Source organism: Lithobates pipiens, unplaced genomic scaffold (assembly GCF_037356315.1).
Source record: "Lithobates pipiens isolate NorthernLeopardFrog02 unplaced genomic scaffold, aLitPip1_a1.2 Scaffold_19, whole genome shotgun sequence".
Lineage (NCBI taxonomy): Eukaryota > Metazoa > Chordata > Amphibia > Anura > Ranidae > Lithobates > Lithobates pipiens.
In genome coordinates this window covers 284,403,187-284,423,713 of record NW_027507764.1, presented here as the reverse complement: position 1 = coordinate 284,423,713, position 20,527 = coordinate 284,403,187, and the positions used below count along the sequence as shown (strand labels likewise).

Sequence of the window (20,527 nt, the reverse complement as noted above, 5' to 3'; positions counted from 1 at the left end):
TCTGGTAACGTGCTAGCAAATGAGGTACAGAATCAGGAAGCAAGCCAAAGTCGAAAGTCCAAGCCGAGATCAGAGGTAGTCCAGGAGATCGTAACAAGGGGTATCCAAGGAATGGGTATCAGGAACAAGGTCACAGGAACAAGGATCACAGGAGCAAGGTCACAGGAACAAGGATCACAGGAACAAGGTCACAGGAGCAACGATCAGGTCTTTCAGGAGTAGCTGAAGACGATCCAGCACTGGTGTCAGGCCAGGATCCTGTTTATATAGAGGGAAGTGAGCCAGGATTGGTGGAGGTGGCCATCCGTGCGTGAATACGTACATACGTTCAGTTTGCGTGGGTGCCTCCGCGTGTTCGGATTGGCGTACGTCCACATGTTCGGATTAGCGTACGTCCGTTCGTCCCGGAACTCGTACGCCTCTGACGGGGACACCGCGCATGGCGCCTGGAACGAAGGGGAACTGCTGCTATACGGGGACGGGCATACGTACGGTGAGTTCCCTGACAGGTGCCCTCTGTTGCCTGGGTTGTTTGCTCTGGCCCTGGAGCCTCTTGCAATTTTGATTAGAGAGTCGCATGCAATACAGGGTCTCAGGAAAGGCGTTACGGAAGAAAAAATCTCCCTGTATGCCGATGATGCCCTGCTTTACTTAAATGGCACGGGCTCGTCTCTCTTGTCGGGACTCGATTTTTAATCGATTCAGGTCTTTTTCGGGTATATGTATAAATTGGTCAAAATCAATCCTTTTCCCCTTGGACGCCCGGGCGCCCCCACCACCTGGTACTATGCAGCTACAATGGGCCACTGAATTCAAATACCTTGGGGTGAGAGTGACCAGAGACCCTAGCAAATACTACACCCTAAATGTGCTCCCTCTTCTCCGCCTGCTGCGAGAGAGATGCCAGTCCTGGTCTGGGCTCCCGTTGAACTTGGTGGGACGCATAAATATTTTTAAAATGGTGCTTCTTCCCAAGTTTAACTATATATTTCGGAACTGCCCAGGATGGATTCGGGTTCTTTTTTTCAGGAGGCGGACAAATGCATAGGTTCCTTTATATGGAATGGCTCCGCCCCCAGGTTGGCCAAATCTACACTGCAGTCCCCGGTGAGTGTGGGAGGTCTCGCCCTTCCTAATCTGCGGGTCTAATATTGGGCAGCTATGTTGGTCGGTCACTGTCTCCTGGTGGTTCGCGGCGCAAAGATCTAATGCAGCAGTGTGCCTGGAGGAAGCTATACTGGGCTCCATGCAGGACTTGCAAAACTTGGTCTACAGGGGGGTGAAGGCATACGCGGCTCTCCCTGGGCCGACGAAGGCGTCGCTCAGGGTGTGGAGGGTGGCTGGGCATAGATTCCTACGGTTGGGATGCTGGTCTCCGGCCAAACCCCTATGGGGCATCCCTAACTTATCGCACTTTAGGACAGTTCCGGATCCGCAGATATGGGTGCGATTTGGTGTAAAAACACTGGGGGACATCATGCCGGGTAACCTGCTATCATTTAACCAGCTGACCATCTCCCATGCATTGCCTGGTTGGATGTATTTCAGATATGCCCAACTGTGCCATGCAGCCAGGGCTCAGTTCCCTGAACCCCCGACCCTATATGTTAACCCGCTGGAAGAGTTGTTTATGGGGGAAGGCCCGAAAAAACCTTTATCAGGCGTGTACCGAACCGTATTCCCAATAGACTCTCCCAAATTAGACTCACTCTGGAGTAAATGGAAGGCTGATATCCCAACATTGGAGAGGGAGGACTGGGAGGAATGCTTGGAAAGAGGTCCCATATTGGTTATATGCACGGGGGACAAGCTTATCCAAACAAAATTTTTGAACAGGGTGTATCACACCCCTGTGCGTCTGACCAGAATTTACCCTGCCAGGGATCCTCGCTGTCCCAGATGTAGGTCGGAGCTTAGGTCATACCTTCATATGTTTTGGGAATGCCGCAAGTTGTCTAGGTTTTGGACTGAGATCTTTGATCACTTAAATACCCGGCTGGGGTTGGAGGTTCCCAGGAGTCCTGAATTGGCTTTGTTGGGCATCCACGTATATGAACAAAAACCCTACCACACTAAGTTGCTGATCTCATACCTTCCTTTCTACGTAAAAAAGGAGATTATATGTAGATGTTTCTCCTCTACCCCTCCCAGTGTGGCCTTGTGGGGAAAAAATGTAACTAATATCTTACCACTATATAAATTAACGTACCTTAATCAAGGTTGTCCATGGAAATTCGACAAGGTCTGGCTCCCATGGACCTCTGCTTAGACACTTCTGTTTGGTTGTGGGGGTCCTCCCTCCTTCCCTTACTTCCTGGGGAGGTCCCTCCCCACTCCTTTCGCTCCCCTTTCCCCCTGCCATCTTCCCCCCCTCCTTTCTCCCCCCCTTCCCTACACACCGGGGGCTCACGTCTTTGAGCACCTGACCGACCTGGGTAGAACCTCTTGCAATTGGTTTTGTGGTCTGAACTTTGACAAATTGTTTGTATTGATGTATGTAACTATGTATTGTACCATACTATACTCCGGATGTGATGTGGTTTGACCCTCTGTTTCTTGTTTCATTATACTGTACATAAGTATCTGACAATAAAGCACTCCTGTTGTTTAAAAAAAAAAATATTAATTGTTTACTCGCGTAAAAACAAGATTAATTAAGTTCAAGAGGAAAATGGCAAAAAGGATACGTTCCGGTGAGCCAGAGTTGAGTGAAATTATATACTAGGGACAAATTCATCATAAAACTAGGAAAAATACTAGGAAAAATAAAAAATAAAAATATGAGGGAGAAGGCAGAGCCGAGCTGAAAGGTAATGCTGGCTCAGAGCTCCATTCTCAGCAGGACAACGGAGCCATATAACGGTGGAGGTAACTTGACCCTCCGCACATATATCATACCAAACGGTAGATAAATATCCCTACCTTACATAGGTGACATTCGGGGGGTCAGAGGAGACTCATGAGGCAGAAAATTAACAAGAAAGCGCCGCCTCACACATACAGCAGTATGGCACTGAAACCCTCCCCCTCTGAGGGGAGGCACAGTGAGGAGAACAAACAGACAGCCCCTTCTGCTGCTTTACATAAAGATGTTCTCTCATTGAAGGCACATAGTCTCTCTAACCAAATACCTGAGAAAAATATGTCCGTTCTGGAGAATTTAGAACTTTCCACACAAAAAGACTTATCCCCTCCTGTAACGCTGAAACAAATAGAAAATCTGCTTCAAAAATCACTAAAATCCACTGCAGATATCATCACCACAAAACTTACTAAAGAAATTAGAGAGCTTGGTCAGCGTACATCAGCACTGGAAATTAGAGCATACGATCTGGAAAATTATACATCTAACATTGCCTCAGAAATTGATTTTCTTAAAGAGGAAAATTACATATTACAATCCAAATTGGAGGATTTCGAAAATCGCGCAAGACGCTCCAATATACGTATTAGAGGAATACCCGAATCTGTCACTGATTTAAACGGTGCTATTACTGCACTTTTTCAAGAATTACAACCAGCTATCTCCAGGGCTAGACTGGCACAAAAATTTGGCCCTGGACTTCATCATGGCCGGCCCACTTTAATTTTGAGTGTATCCATTAGCACTTCCCCTTACATCAGAGTGTCCTCCCTCTCCTCCCCCTCCCACCTGTACTCACAGTTTTGAAGGCAGCTTCTCCTTCTCTCTCCAGTCATGTGATAAGTGACAAGTGATAAGGGGAGAAAGAATGGAATGTCTGCCAGCTGTCTATCTCCCCCTGCAGGCTGGAGGGAGCAGTAAGCCTAATGCTCTCTCCAGCAAGTGACTGCAGCTGCTTCTCCTAACAGGAGTGAAATCGCAATCACTCACTGTCAGAGAGGAGAGGCTCCAGGTCTGCACCTGACCGGCCCACTGAGCCATCGGCCCACCGGGAAACTCCCTGTAGTCCCAATGGCCAGCACATGCCTGGCTATCTCACTAGAGCGTCTTGAAATGGACCGGGTTCATAGAGCCCTAGCACCATAGAAAACAGATGGTCCTCCCCGTGACATTATCGCAAAATTGCATTTCTACCGCACTAAGGAACTACTGTTAAATACAGCTAGAAATAAAGATCCCCTAATTTTCCAGGGTCATAAATATCAATTATTCACAGACCTCTCACAAATTACAATCAATAAAAGAAGAACCCTGAAACCACTACTGCAAATATTACAGCGAAATGACATAATCTATCAATGGGGCTTTCCTTTCTCAGTGCGTTTTTACTTTCCAAAGTCGCAAATATATGTGCCAAACAGCTAAGGACCTGCAAACTACTTTACAGAAACTAGGGATGATAAACACATCAAGAGATGCTGTGGACACTCGCCAAAAATCATCCTCATATGCTGATAATCCCTCCTCTGCTTCCAGAAGAGAAGACTACAATCCACAGAAAAGAAGTCGCATACAATCTCCACCTCCGGGTCCAGATCTGGCTGACACTATGGACTGATAAACACCTGTACTGAGGCTACTATCTTGCCTTTTCAACAGAATGGCTACTACTGAGTTTTTTCTCTGACTTCCAATCAATATTTTTATCATAATCTTATTTAAGAAATGTTCCTAATAATTTAGGCACCTTATTATAACTATTTTTTTTCTCTCTCTTCTCTTCTTTGTCTCTGAGGTTGCCTTAATCTTACATTTTTATTTTTTGTTTGAAAAATTAAATTATATGATTGGCTCTTGGTGTTCTGCACGGAAGTTCCTTGCACCCTCTCTTGCTACCCTCAGCAGCTTGGTTTACACCGGGCAGTTGACAGTGGCTCATGTACCCTTGGAGGGAGAGTTTTTCTCCTCCCAACGGACACATTAAGAACATAGATATGTTAAGATATATTTCAATATTGTATATTAATTGTATTTTCTTTTTCAGTCATTATCTCCTTTCCCCTCCCTCCCTCCACCCCTATACTCTGGAGACAAATAATTTCTTATATGACACACGTTCTAACATAAACACCAACATATATTTACTTTTCCCAACTCCATGGCCCCATTAAACATCATATGATTAAATACTCAGGGACTAAACGTTCCACACAAACGCACGAAAGCCTTTGGCACATTTTCATCCAAAAAAGCACATATAGTTTGCCTCCAAGAGACTCATTTTGCGTCACAATCCACTCCCAAATTTTTCAGTAAAGACTACCCCCAAGTATACAAAGCTTTGGCCTCCTCTAAAAAACAAGGCATGCTTATAGCTTTCCATCGCAATACACCATTTTCACTAATGAAGGAAATCAAGGATCCAGAAGGTCGTTACTTGATTCTTAAAGGACACCTACTTGATATCGCTATCACCATTACATCATACTACGCTCCTAACAAAAATCCTATTTCTTTGCTTTCTCATTTATTTCAAACTATAGAACACAACAAAATAGGTACTACAATTCTATGTGGAGATTCTAATCAGACCATATTTCCATTTTTGGATAAATCACCAATCCCACAGTCACATACAGCAGACAAACAACTCTTATCAAAACTAATTACAAAACATAACCTAGTAGATACTTGGAGAGAATTGAATCCAACCAAGAGACAATACACACATTACGATTCCCTCATCGCTCATTCTCTAGGATAGACCATATATTTATGTCCATAGGGCTAATCCAAGAAATAATATCTACAAAAATTATTCCCATCCCATGGTCCGATCATAGTGCGCTTTACATTACTGTTGCCTCTATAATTCCCCAAAAAAAAAAAGATCCATCATGGATATTAAGAGATTTCCTACTCAAAAATCCAGCTCATAAAAATAATATTGAAATTGCGCTCAAAGATTATATAAAATATAACTCCACACCTGACGTCTCTCTGACTACATTATGGGAAGCACACAAACCTGTTCTCCGTGGCATGTGTCTACAGCAAGCAAACATATTCACCAGAGAGCGGAAAATTCTTTGTCAGACTTTAGAAACAAATTTCAATAAATGTCACACAGCATTCCAAAATAACCCTTCTTTAGCTAAAATAAATCTTGACAAAGCTAAATTGGTATTTGATCTATTCCTTACTGAAGCAGCGGATAAAACCATCAAGAGATCACAACACAATTTCTATATCAATGTGAATAAACCTCACACACTATTAGCAAGGGCATTAAAATCCTGCCAGAACCCAACGAAACCGATACATCTGAAAATCTCTAGGGGGGTATACACAAATAATCCTTTAAAAATATTACAAAAATTCAAAACACAATTAAAAAATGTATACTCTTCTAATAATGAGTTGGACCCTTCTAGAGCGAATGATTTTTTCTCTCATATATCTCTACCGACACTATCTAAAACACAAATGGAAATGATGGAGGAACCAGTGTCAATTGTAGAGGTATCTGAAGTTATCAAAAATCTGAAACTAAATAAAAGGCCAGGTCCTGATGGTTTTTCTGCGCTGTATTACAAAACGTTTGTAGACACCCTATCTCCAGTCTTGACAAACACTTTTAATTCCCTTTTGGAAGGTCATTCTTTTAGAAGAGAAACCCTAACTGCAATCTATCTGTATGCTCCCTAAACCTCACACAGACGATTCAATATGGTCTAATTATCGCCCTATTTCGTTACTAAATTTGGACATAAAAATTTTAGCCAAAATTCTAGCTAACAGATTAAATACTATTATAGGCAATCTTATACATCGTGATCAAGTGGGCTTCATTCCATTACGTCAAGCAGGAGATAATATTAGACGTGCAACACTCCTGTCACATGCCGCTAAAAAAAGACGTATTCCCACTTCTTTTCTTTCTTTAGATATTATGAAAACTTTTGACACAGTATCATGGTCATATATGAACTATACCCTTTCCAAATGGGGATTCGGCCCTCATTTTTTACGATGGATCTCTAATTTGTATCAAAATCCCAAAGCTTATATCAGATATGCAGGGTACAAATCGGACGAGTTTAATATACTGAGGGGGACTCGTCAAGGATGTCCACTTTCGCCATTATTATTTGCTTTACTCATTGAACCTTTAGTACAAAGAATTAGGATGGAACCCACTATAACAGGTATTGAAATGGATGGCTTTCATCATAAGCTCTGTTTATTCGCAGACGATATTCTCCTTTTTCTATCTTCTCCACATGTTTCAGCCCCAAATCTTATGGTTGTACTACAAGAATTCTCATTTATTTCGGGCCTTAAGGTCAATATTCAAAAATCTTCAGCATTAAACATTTCACTTGTCGAGAAAGATAAACAATCTTTACAAAATTCACTACCCTTTAAGTGGGTAGATCATAGCCTCCCATATCTGGGTGTGCAGTTTACTCCTAACCCCTCTGATTTATTTGCAGCTAATTACCCAGCTCTATTAAAAAATATTACAAGGTCGTTATCTAATTGGTCATCAATGCCGATATCATGGTTTGGGAAAATCAATATCATAAAAATGTCTGTTCTTCTGAAATTTTTATATTTATTCAGAACTCTCCCGATTCATATTCCTGCATATTTTCTTAGGCTGATTCAACAAAAAGTAACGAAATTTACTTGGGGGAAAATAAAACCCAGACTTCACAAAAAAATACTTGTTCTCCCCAAAGCTTTGGGTGGTTTGGGATTTCCAGACTTTAACATATATTATAAGGCAGCTCAATTATCTCAATTAACAAAATATCACTCTTCTACAGATATTCCTTTATGGGTCCTCATTGAAGCTGTAGACTGTGATCCTCTTCCTATAAACAATATATTATAGTTACAATCTGCGGATCGTAAGTCTATAAATAACCCCATTTCTAAGCACTCTCTATCTATATGGGATAGGTATAGAAATTCACATGGTCTGCAATCTCCACAAAATCCGTTATTATCTTTCCACAAGAATCCGACTTTTTACCCAGCCTGGAAATATCCCAAAACCTTTAAAGCTTGGTCTAAGGCTGGTATCACTTGTCTATATAATTTAACTTCAACTACATCAATAAAATCTTTTACAGATCTATGTGAATTATATAAGCTTCCACAATCAGAAATATTCAGATATCTCCAAATCAAAATTTTTTATACTCCTCTTCTCAATTTAAATGTAAACTTACATAATATTTCTCAATTTGAAAGATTTTGTCTCAAGGAACCACATGCTAAAGGTCGTATTACATCATTGTATAAACAATTGATATCTAATTCTAATACTGTTATACCAAAATATGTGGCCAAGTGGGAAAAAGATTTGGATTGTACGATCGATTCTAGGTCTTGGTCCAACATATGGTCTTTCACAAAATCTTCCTCTATAAATATATTGGCGTCTGAATCATCATATAAAGTTCTCACACGCTGGTATTTGGTTCCTGCGAGAATCACCAAATTCTCAACAGACAACACTGGCCTCTGCTTTCGTGGCTGTCCAGAAAAAGGTACCTATATACATACCTGGTGGCATTGCTCAATTGTACAATCATTTTGGAAAAAGATCTTTCTGATAATTACAAAATTTTTTGATCGTCCAATTTTTCCAGACCCAATTATAGCTCTCCTTAATTTAAAACCAGCCTTTCTGAATCAGAAACAATTCAAATTAGTTCTTACACTCCTGATAGCCGCAAAGCAGACTATAGCCAATGCGTGGAAAACAGATGTGGTGAATATTGCAGAAACCAAACGTAGAATGAATCAATCTTTCATCCATGCTAAAATGGATGCTATAGATAAAAACCAGATGACAGAGTTTGATATAATATGGAAACCTTGGATTAAATATTATACGTCAGATATTATTGACAACCGAGTTTTATTGTTATGGTGATTAAGATTTTTTATAGAATTACAACATTAGCTGATACATAAAACCTCCTCCGGAGAATTATTCCCTCCCCTTCCCTTCCTATATACCTTTTATGTTCTTCCCTTACTATATAATACTTACTATAAACATACTTTAGAAGTTATGGTCAAAATTTTAAAATCATATATTTTCTTTTAGACATATTTATATTTTCTTGGGATTAAAATGTTTAAAACTCAGCTATAAGAATGTTTTCAAATTCTAAAATATATAAGGCCATTTATTGTGATTCCCACGAGAATATCTTGAAATTTTTATTTGTTTTCAATATGTCTACTTTTTATTTCTGGTATCACATAATTTGTCTTATATTCTGTACATGTAATTTATTTTAACATAAAATAAAAACTTTTGAACGAGAAAAAATAAAACTATAATATTGAAAAGTAGGGCAAATCGTATTAATTGAAAAATAACACGAGGAGTAGTAACACCCCGCAAAAACCAACAATCCAAGTAACCGGTTAAATAATAAAAGGAAGTATTTTTTATATATATATATATATATATATATATATATATATATATATATATATATATATATATATATATTTATATTTATAATTAATCCAATGGGACTGCTTCATGGCAAAGTGCCAGTATATAAAGCACGACAAGCTTTAGCAAAATTATCAATAACCACAGGAAAAAGGAATTAGGTAAGCGTTATAACTCACCAACAGCTCTGGCCCACAAGGTGTAAGTCATGTCCTCTGGCATAACAGCAAGGACTGTCTGTGTCTGGCTTTTGTATTTCCTGCCATTGAGCCGGTGTTGTAAAATTTCATGCGACCCGTGATTTTCGCTCACCCCGTCACTTCCGGTGAGGCTACGTCATTCGCACAGCTGACGGCGGGCCTTTACTGCGCATGTGTCAATCCCCTGCCCTTAACAGCGCATGCGCTGTAGATTTATTCTCACGGTGGAGAAAAATTATAGCCTCGAGTGGGCGGAGACTTGCGGGTGGGCGGGCGGAGCTGAACAGATGGTGAGAACGTCCCCGCCCACCCCAAGATTTTCTTCACTGGTGAAGAAAAATCATGGCTTCAAGCTGTGAACAACAAGGCTCAGCGGTCCTACGCAAGAAACACACCAATTTTGGCCACAATGAATATACATAGTAGGAGAGCCACTATATGCACTTACTATAAGATTTTTTTTTTTTTTTTTTACCACTGCCTGTTTTTGATCTTATAATATGTGACCCCACAGTGCAGAATATGGAGGCCGGTGACCCCACACCCCAGAATATGGAGGCCGGTGACCCCACACCCCAGAATATGGAGGCCGGTGACCCCACACCCCAGAATATGGAGGCCAGTGACCCCATACCCCAGAATATGGAGGCCGGCTCCAGCGGTGACCCCACAGTGCACAATATGGGGGCCGGTGACCCCACAGTGCAGAATATGGAGGCCGGTGACCCCACACCCCAGAATATGGAGGCCGGTGACCCCATACCCCAGAATATGGAGGCCAGTGACCCCATACCCCAGAATATGGAGGCCGGCTCCAGCGGTGACCCCACAGTGCACAATATGGGGGCCGGTGACCCCACAGTGCAGAATATGGAGGCCGGTGACCCCACACCCCAGAATATGGAGGCCAGTGACCCCACACCCCAGAATATGGAGGCCAGCTCCACCGGTGACCCCACACCCCAGAATATGGAGGCCAGTGACCCCACACCCCAGAATATGGAGGCCGGCTACACCGGTGACCCCACACACCAGAATATGGAGGCCAGTGACCCCACACCCCAGAATATGGAGGCCGGCTACACCGGTGACCCCACACACCAGAATATGGAGGCCAGTGACCCCACACCCCAGAATATGGAGGCCGGCTACACCGGTGACCCCATAGTGCAGAATATGGGGGCCGGCTCCACCGGTGACCCCACACCCCAGAATATGGAGGCCAGTGACCCCACACCCCAGAATATGGAGGCTGGCTCCAGCGGTGACCCCACAGTGCAGAATATGGAGTCCGGACTCAGTGACCCCAAAATATGCAGGCTGATCTCACTGGTGACCCCACATTCCAGAATATGGAGGCCGGGCTTACTGGTGATCCTGGAATATGGAGGCTGATCTCACTGGTGACCCCACACCCCAGAATATGGAGTCCGGACTCATCGGTGACCCCAGAATATGGTGGGTGGAGCCACACTCACTCTTCTAGGGGTTCACTAGGTCTTGCAGGTTTACATGCCATCACTCACCCTTAGGAGTCCCTCCTGCCACGTCTCTACCAGGTGCTGGTCTGTGAGCGTCTATTAATGGGTAGCAATGTGGCTGGGACCGGCTGACAAGGCTGCAGAGAACAATATACAGGGGCCCCCGATCCATAGAATGGTGGAATCCCCATATACAAGGCTGCCCCCCCCCCCCCCAAAGTGTCCACCAACTCAGGGGTCCCCAGCCTCAGGTGGAGGACAATGCCAACTTCTCTTGTCTAGTTTCAGGTATGGGGGAGAAGATGGGACTTCCGGGCTCAGGATGTGTCTAACAGGAGAAGAACAAAGAAAAGGATGGGGGGTGATGACACATGGCATGGAGAGGATGGGGGATGATGACACATGGCATGAAGAGGATGGGGGATAACAGATGGCACATGGCATGGAGAGGATGGGGGATGATGGCGCATGGCATGGAGAGGATGGGGGGTGATTGTACATGGCATGGAGAGGATGGGGGGTGATTGTACATGGCATGGACAAGATGGGGATAACCATTGTTAGGTTGAACTGGTGTCTGTGTCCAGCTGGGGAGATACCTCTCTTAATCCTGGGGACCATCCCTCCTCTCCCTCCTCATCCTGGAGACCCTTTCTTGTCTCTATTCATCCTGGAGATCATTCCTCCTCTCTCCTCATCCTGGAGATCATTCCTCCTCTCTCCTCATCCTGGAGACCCTTTCTTGTGTCTCTTCATCCTGGAGAACCTTCCTCCTCTCTCCTCATCCTGGGGGACCCTTCCTCCTCTCTCCTCATCCTGGGGGCCATTCCTCCTCTCTCCTCATCCTGGGGGCCATTCCTCCTCTCTCCTCATCCTGGGGGCAATTCCTCCTCTCTCCTCATCCAGGATCCTTGTCTCCAGGATGAGGAGAGAGGAGGAATTGTCTCCAGGATGAGGAGAGAGGAGGAATTGTCTCCAGGATGAGGAGAGAGGAGGAATTGTCTCCAGGATGAGGAGAGAGGAGGAATTGTCTCCAGGATGAGGAGAGAGGAGGAATTGTCTCCAGGATGAGGAGAGAGGAGGAATTGTCTCCAGGATGAGGAGAGATGAGGAATGGTGTCCAGGATGAGGAGAGATGAGGAATGGTGTCCAGGATGAGGAGTAGGAATGGTCTTCAGGGTGAGAAGAGGAGAGGAGGAATGGTCCCCAGCATGAGGAGTAGGAATGGTCCTCAGGGTGAGAAGAGAGGAGGAATGGTTCCCAGCATGAGGAGAGAGGATGAATGGTTCCCTCGAAGAGGCAAAAGGAGTTATGTTCCCCAGGATGAGGAGAGGAGGAACGGTCCCCAGGATGAAGCGAGAGGAGGAACGGTCCCGAGGATGAAGCGAGAGGAGGAACGGTCCCCAGGATGAAGAAGATACAATGAAGGTATTTGCAACACTTGAAATGCTGTGAAAATATTTTCTGTATTTATTCAGTTTAAATAAACGTCACATACAATAATTATGAACGATTATTAATTACATTTGGTTGGGAGGAGTCAAAGAACAGGGCTGTACAAAAACGGGTACATGGTGGGGGCGGGTTTGAGGTCATTGCACCTAGAAAAAAGGGACCGCTACAAAAGATCAATCCAAGAGAGCGGTGAGTACATTATAAAAAAGTTCTCCCAGGAGGGTTTCTATGGTACGGGATCTGCTGCCCTCTAGTGACAGACAGGATACATTACAGTACAAAGTGCAGCTGCCAACCAACAGAATCTGTAACATTTCCTGAGGTCTGAGATGTGCAAATTATAGTCGGGCTTCAGATTCTCCTGACTTCAACATAACGTACAAAGCTGGAGGAGAGAAAAAAAAAAGTGTAAATTGTCAGAACAACAACAAGAGCAACAGAAAAGGCAGAGGAGGGAGGAGGAGGAGGAATGAGAGAGGAGCAGCAACAGAAACAGCAGACAAGAAACCGGAATGGCAGAGAAGGAGGGAGAGAGGAGCAGCAACAGGATCAGCAGACAACAGGGATGGCAGAGGAGGGAGAGAGGAGCAGTGACAGGAACAGCAGACAAACAGGAGTGGCAGAGGAGCAACGCTAGGAATGGCAGAGAAGGAAAGAGGAGCAGCAACAGGAACGGCAGAGGAGCAGCGACAGGAACAGCAGACAAGAAACAAGAGGAATGGCAGAGGAGCAAAGCCAGGAACGGGAAAGAGGGAGAGAGGAGCAGCACCAGGAATGGCAGAGGAGGGAGAGAGAGGAGCAATGACAGAAACGGCAGAGAAGCAACGTCAGGAACAGCAGACAATGAAGAGGAACAGCAGAGGAGCAACGTCGGGAGCAATGACAGGAGAGACAGAGGCGGAGCAGCAACAGAGGAACGGCAGAGAAGAAGGAGAGGAGCAGCAACAAGGAGGGACAGAGGAGCAATGTCAGGAATGGCAGAGGAGCAGCAACAGGAACAGCAGAGGAGCAACAAAGGAGCAGTGTCAGGACCAGCAGACAAGAAACAAACAAAAAGGAATGGCAGAGGAGCAATGACAGGATTGGCAACGACCGGAACGGCAGACGAGCAGCGACAGGAACAACAGACAAGAAACAAGAGGAATGGCAGAGGAGCAATGCTAGGAACGGCAGAGAAGGAGGGAGAGAGGAGCAGCAACAGCAGGGACAGAGGAGCAACAACAGAGGAGCAACACCAGGAATGACAGAGGAAGAGAGGAGCAATAACAGAAACGGCAGAGAAGCAACGTCAGGAACAGCAGACAATGAAGAGGAACAGCAGAGGAGCAACGTCGGGAGCAATGACAGGAGAGACAGAGGAGGAGCAGCAACAGAGGAACGGCAGACAAGAAGGAGAGAGGAGCAGCAACAAGAAGGGACAGAGGAGCAATGTCAGGAATGGCAGAGGGGCAGCAACAGGAACAGCAGACAAGAAACAGGAATGGCAGCGGAGCAACGCCAGCACCGGCAGAGGAGCAACAAAGGAGCAGAGTCAGGAACAGCAGACAAGAAACAGGAATGGCAGAGGAGGAGGGACAGAAGAGCAATGACAGGAGCGACAGATCAGAAACCACAGATGAGTGACAGGAGAGACAAGAGAGGAAGGAATGGAGTTACAGAATGAAGATTTCCCAGCAGTAGTCCTCACCGGTGGCCTCGCTGTGAAGCACAGCGCTGTCATGACTGCGGACCTGGCATCTGGTGTAGACTTTCTGACCGTCGACCTTCTCCACTCGGCTGTCTATGAGGACTGTGGATCCCAGAGGAATCGGACTACAGACACAAAGAGAACCTCATTACACCTCTCTGCTATCACAGCTTCAGAACATCAACAACTCCTACCCCCCCCCCCCCCGCGAGAGTCTCCCCAATATTATTCTTCCCCTGTCACTACCACATCATCACCGCCGGCCATCGATTGTACAATCTCCTGACAACCATGTAGTGTCAGGTAGGTCCTCTTCTCCCCCCTGGGCGCTTACCTCCGATAGTCGAGGTTCAGGTTGGCGGTCATAGCCGGTCCGATGCCGTTTACAATTCCCGCCCCCACGGTGGAGTCTACGATGGTGGCGATGCAGCCCCCGTGTGTGTACCTAGAAGAAGGCAAGAGGGGACGCGAGAGGTGGAAGGAGAACAAGGAGAGCCCGAGGAACCAAAGGATTCTGGTTAGGGTAGGCTCTGCGAAGAAAAAAAAAAAGAAAAAAAAAAAAAGAAAATAACGCTCACCCTGCGAGGCCCCCCAGATAGGGCCCGGGCTGGAATATGCAGACTGTCCTCTTCTCCGCCTCGTTATAGAACATACAATACTCGAAGCCGATTCCTTCCTGATCCAGGTTCCTGGTGAAGAAACGAGTTTCCCCGTCGGCCTCCAGGCTCATACCTGTACAGGAGGAGGTCAGAGGTCACCAGAGGAGCTTACACTCTAATGTCATCCCCCACCACAGCCAAACACTATTCTTATTCTTGTACTCGATCTGCTGCCAGCGAACTCCTCGTAGGAGGGAAGTCTCCTCCAGCTCGGGTCTCGGCTCAGCTCCTCGTACAGCCTCTTGGTTTCGGGGTTCCAGGTGGGGTTGGGCACGGCGTAGTCCCGCGGTTGGAGGGCGGCCTGCAGATTTAAAAATAAATAAATAAACAGATGTCAGACCTGTGCCCTTCGCTTTGGCTTTTCTATGATTGGGAGGGTTAAAAAGAAGACATTCTGGGTGGAGTCTTTGGTGGATATTCAGCCTATAGGAAGCAGATGTTTGGGATCACCTCCCACTGACAGCGATCACCGTCCCGCGGTCAGGGTGTGAGCGGCACTAGAGGTGTGTGCAGAACATTCAAATTTCTTACGTTACCAAATTTTGGTTTCAGAATTTTAGTTAAAAATTTTAATTTTGTTTATTCATTTTCTGACGGATTCCACAATTTTTTGAAAAACAATTTGAACTCGTAAAAAACAAAAAATAAAAAAAACAAAAAACAATACAAAACAAAACCCAAAACAAAACACAAACACCACACGATCAATGATTCAAATTCTGTGTGAAGAAATAGCTGGTTGCTAAGGATCGGGCTGGGGGCGCCGTCCGCCACGTCCTTAGCAACCGACGACTCGTTGGCTGTCAGCGGGATTCCCCACTGACAGCTGAAACGTAAAAACAAATGAGTGCTGGCAATAGAAAATCCTGGAAAAAAAAACAAACCCCCCCCCCCAACAACCAACCCTGCATGGGCACCAGCCCCCCCCCCCCCCCCCCCGATGGGGAAGAGGAATAAAAAAAAAAAAAAAAAAAAAGCATAGGGGTCCGGACCTTTATCCAAGCATGCAACCCAGGAAAGGGGGAAGGGGGGGTGTATGAGCAAGTGCCCCCCCACCCCAAACCATACCAGGTCACCATACCAGGGCCCTGCCCTAAGCACCATGCTGATGGGGACAAGGGCCTCTTTCCAACAACCCTGGCTGGTGGTTGTGGGGGGGGGACCCCAGATCCCGCCCTACCCACCTATGTGAATGAGTATGGTGTACATAGATCAAAAATAGTAAATAAAAAGTCCCCCCCAGGCCCTTATCCGATGCAGACCGGGGGGCAGGCAAGGAAAGGGGGGGGGGGGGGGTATTGGCAAAAAAACAAAGGAGTCCCCCCCAGATCCCACACTACCTCCAACTATGTGAATGAGTATGAGGTACGTAGTACCCCTACCCTTTCCACCCCAAAAAATTTAAAAATAAATAAAAACCCCTTTCGAACGCTCCACGCTGTTGAATGTCCGACGGTTCTTACATGGCTAAGGGGTGGCCCCGCCCCTGTGACATCACCAACCAGGTAACGCTGGGCTGTTGATGTCACAAAGGGGGTGGGGTGTTTTACATTTCAGCCAGTAGGGAAGCCCGCTGACAGCTGATGACTCATTGGTTGTTAAGGAGGCGGCGGCGGCCACCCCCCCCCTTTAGCAACCAGCTATTTCTTGACACAGGATTCGAATCGGTTGACCTTTTTGTTTCTCCCCCTCCCCCCAAACGATCCGAATCCAAGTCGTACATAAATAATTTGGAATGGGTGAGAAAACGATGAACGTAAATTAAATTTCAACAAAAATGTGTTACCATTTCATCTCCGAGATTCAGATACATCCGAATGGCTACAAATGTATCCAAATTTATATCCAGAGAGGCATAGTGTCTATGGGGCTCCGTCCGGCAGCAGAGCGCGCACATTAGGTGGCATGCCCCTCCCCCACTGGGGACACTCCAGGCGGTTAACCCCTCCCCCAACCAATCAGTACTCACAGGGAATAGGTGTTCATGCTCTACCCTGGCGGCGGCGGCGGTGGAGGCGTGGCGGCAGACGGCAGCGCCGCCCTGGATGATCCTGGAGATTTCGTACAGCATGGTGCCTGAGAGAGGAGACAGGAAGGAGATGAGACGGGGACACCGACATCAATCTATACATTATCCCCCACACTGGAGGAGTACTACATATCCCAGCATGTCCCCCCCCCCCCACACACACACACACACACACACACACACACACACACACACACACACCAGAGCACTACCTATCCCAGCATGTCCCCTCCCCCACACCAGAGCACTACATATCCCAGCATGTCCCCTCCCCCACACCAGAGCACTACATATCGCAGCATGTCCCGTCCCCCCACACCGGAGCACTACATATCCCAGCATGTCCCCTCCCCCACACCGGAGCACTACATATCCCAGCATGCTCTGTGTATCCTTCCTCCACCTAGAACTGAACTACAAAGTCCCAGCAAAGCCCACAAGCTCCAGAACTCAGCCCCCCCTCACCTGCTGGGAGTTGTGATTCTTTTGCTGCTTTAGACCAAAACAGCTCCTCTGCCCACCTCCTCTCCAAACCCCTTCCATTCCACCAATGTCCCTTTTATCAGCATCTTCCAGGACTCGTCTCTATTCACACCTGTCCCTGATTCCGGAGACATTTTCCTGAAGCCTCCGCCTGGAGAAAATCTCCGCCCACTTGAGTATGATTTTTCACCACCACTTAATATTCAGAGGCATGTTATTAGGGTGGGCGGGGCTGCTGCTGACGTCCTGAGCATCTGTTCAGCTCCGCCCGCCCACCCGCAAGTCTCCGCCCACTCGAGGCTATAATTTTTCTCCACCGTGAGAATAAATCTACAGCGCATGCGCTGTTAAGGGCAGGGGATTGACACATGCGCAGTAAAGGCCCGCCGTCAGCTGTGCGAATGACGTAGCCTCACCGGAAGTGACGGGGTGAGCGAAAATCACGGGTCGCATGAAATTTTACAACACCGGCGTCTGATTTCTTTGGCTCGATGCAGACAAAACGGTGCTATTACGCATGCTCCCAGGGCTGGGGAGGCTCTGAGCCTACAATCCCCACAAGGCGCTGGGGGAAGGGGGGGGAGACAGGGTAAAACGTCACTGCTGCTTGTAAACAAGCGGTGGTGCGATACCAACCCTAACAGGATGGAATGAATCCCTTAACCCGCAGGCACAGAGGGGGAGAGGAAGCCCAGATGCTGGAACACAGGCAAAATAGGGCTGTGGGGGATACGTGAAAACATATAGCATCCCCAGCTCGAGGGAAGCGCAGCGCCAAAAGGGGCAATACCTGGCAAAACCAGGCAGGGCCCTGGGTGTCCGTACAGAAGATTGGTGTAGAAATGTGGGGATCCACAGGAAAGCAGTAGGTGACAGTGGAAAACAAAAATGGTCAAGGAAAACATATATATGTTCATACATCCAAGCCCCATATGAAGGACCACAATTCCAACACATGGGCTACAGTGCACGTCTAGCAATATATCAAAGTATACCACAAAATAACATGAACAATAAAATTATCAAAAATTATTTTTACATATAATTGAACTAAAGTATTAGTAAAGATAAAAATTTAAATTTAAATAAAAAAAGATAAAAAAATAAAAAGGGAGAAGGGGAGAAGGGAGGGGAAAAAGGGGGAAAAAACAAAAAAATATTAGAGCAGGAAAATTATTCATAGAAAGGACTTGAAACTTAAATTTTCATTAAATCGTGGAAAAATAGTAGCCTTTAATTCATTTATCCACCTAGCTTCAAGTTGAAGCAGAATTCTGTCTACACTATCCCCCCCCCCCCCCCCTTATATCCAGAGGGACATGTTCCAAAGCCAAATATTTTATTGTATTAGGATTGAACGCATGATAGGTACCAACATGCCTGCTAATAGCAGTATCCATTTTTTTCTTTATAATAGGCTTAACGTGATCTCTGATTCACATGAGAAATTGTCTTTGTTTTTCCTACATAGAAGCCACCGCACAGACACCAGGCCAATTAAATGACACCCGGTGTCTGGCAGGTGACCCTATGCTTAATGGAATGCCATTTGCCATTCGGTAGTTTAAATTTAGATTTATGATCAACATATTGACATACGTCACAGTGACCACATGGAAAAGTACCCGTATTCCTTTCTCTATCTCTGGAGTTAGTGTTGTTAAAGTGACTATGTACAAGTCTATCCCCCTTTTTTTTTTCTTTTTTTTTTTATAAATTCTGTTTTTTAAACTTTTTCCTTTTTCAAAGAACATATACAACAAGAGTTGGGCCCTGTTAACATAACAGTAGCCCAACCAATTGGCCACGCAGGGCCTAACATCCTAGTGCTTACAATTCTCTACTATCTACCCCCCCTCCTCCCACCCCCCACCCGTTTATCACAGCTCAGCCCCTCTATTACGTGGATTATTACCTCGGATCTAGGTTCCTTCAACCTCTGGTTAAATAATACCTGTATGCGTACATTTCCAGTAGCCCCTGCTCCAGTTCTGAAGTTACTTATAACAATTTGTTACAATTTGTACATTCCCCGTTTTGTTGCCTCACCTCTACCATCATGGTGTCTTCCTCAGTTCTGTGTTCCCATGTCTATCCCCGTCACGGTATGTCCCCAGGAGCTCATGGCTTTCTCACTCAGCCTACAGTACTGTCCGATTCATACCAAGCCCTCCAGACCTTATCAAATTTCTTCCCACTTCCCCTCATCCTGTATGTTGTTTTATAATATGGTAACATAGAGTTGATTAGATGTTTCCAATAAACAATATCTGGGGCCTGTTTGTTCTTCCACTTAAGTAATATGGCTTTTTTACCATAGAATAGCAGGATGTTGAGCAGTGCTCTCAACGCCCTGGAAGGAATCACCTCCTCTACCAGCCCTAGCAAGCAAACCCTCACCATCAGGGGAATCGGCACCGCCAACACTTCCGAGATACACATGGTAACCTCCTGCCAAAACCTCTGAATGTGCGTGCAGCTCCAGAATACATGGTCAGCATCAGCTGGAGAGAAAGCACATCTCCAACACTCTTCCGCTGCCAGTCCATATATCCTGGCTATTCTGGCCAGCGTGTAGTAGCTTCTATGTAAGAATTTAAATTGGATCAGGCGGTCCCTAGCTGATACGAGATGCTGAAAGGGCTGGGCCCATAGATTATCTCAGTCCTCTGCCTGAATATCGGGGACTTCCACTTCCCATCTGGTCCAGCACTTAGTAACCGCTTTAGGTGAGCATTTAAAGAGTTCTTTGTGCGTTATGGATAGCGTTTTAGACAGGTCCTCCCTGGACAGCATCGATTCGAGTGTCGAGGGTAGAGATTCCACCCTCAACTCCCCAAATTGAGCCTGGTATGCGTGTCGAATTTGAAAAAAACTGAAAAAATAGGAGTTGGGCAAGTCATGTCTAGTCTGCAGCTGTGAAAATGTTTGCAAGTCCCCCAGGTTAGTAATGTCCCCGAGTGTCTTTATTCCCTTAACAGCCCAGACCATAGAGCAAACCATAAAAATGAGGGAGTCTCCTATTCATCCATAATGGGGTGGAGGGGGACATACCTGCATAACTAGGGGCTGCCAATTTTAGCGCCTTCTCCCATGCCCTAATCGTGGCTGTCATTGTTAGCGTGATGGGCAGATCCGAATTGGTCCCCCTAAAAAGTGCCAGACGTAGGCTTTCATATGATC

General features: G+C 45.8%; 1 protein-coding gene across 1 annotated transcript; it reads right to left on the bottom strand.

Annotated features, from left to right (window-relative positions):
• Positions 1–12,464: 12,464 nt before the first annotated feature.
• LOC143996731 (acyl-coenzyme A thioesterase THEM4-like) lies at positions 12,465–17,643 on the bottom strand. The gene is made up of 7 exons (XM_077491984.1): positions 17,457–17,643; positions 16,802–16,908; positions 14,995–15,133; positions 14,752–14,905; positions 14,508–14,618; positions 14,174–14,298; positions 12,465–12,871 (listed from the first exon to the last, which is right to left on the bottom strand). Exons 1-7 carry the CDS (start codon positions 17,476–17,478, stop codon positions 12,825–12,827), a joined length of 705 nt encoding a protein of 234 aa, XP_077348110.1. The 5' UTR covers positions 17,479–17,643; the 3' UTR covers positions 12,465–12,824.
• Between the last annotated feature and the right edge of the window lie 2,884 nt (positions 17,644–20,527).

Excerpts from the sequence above, each read along its gene's own strand:
- LOC143996731 (XM_077491984.1), bottom strand. The coding sequence starts at position 17,478 with ATGTCTCCGGAATCAGGGACAG. Across the intron at positions 15,134-16,801 it reads AGCATGAACACCTATTCCCT|GCCGCCCTCCAACCGCGGGA; the intron begins GTGAGTACTGAT and ends TTAAATCTGCAG. Across the intron at positions 14,619-14,751 it reads TATCTGGGGGGCCTCGCAGG|GTACACACACGGGGGCTGCA; the intron begins GTGAGCGTTATT and ends GCCTTCTTCTAG.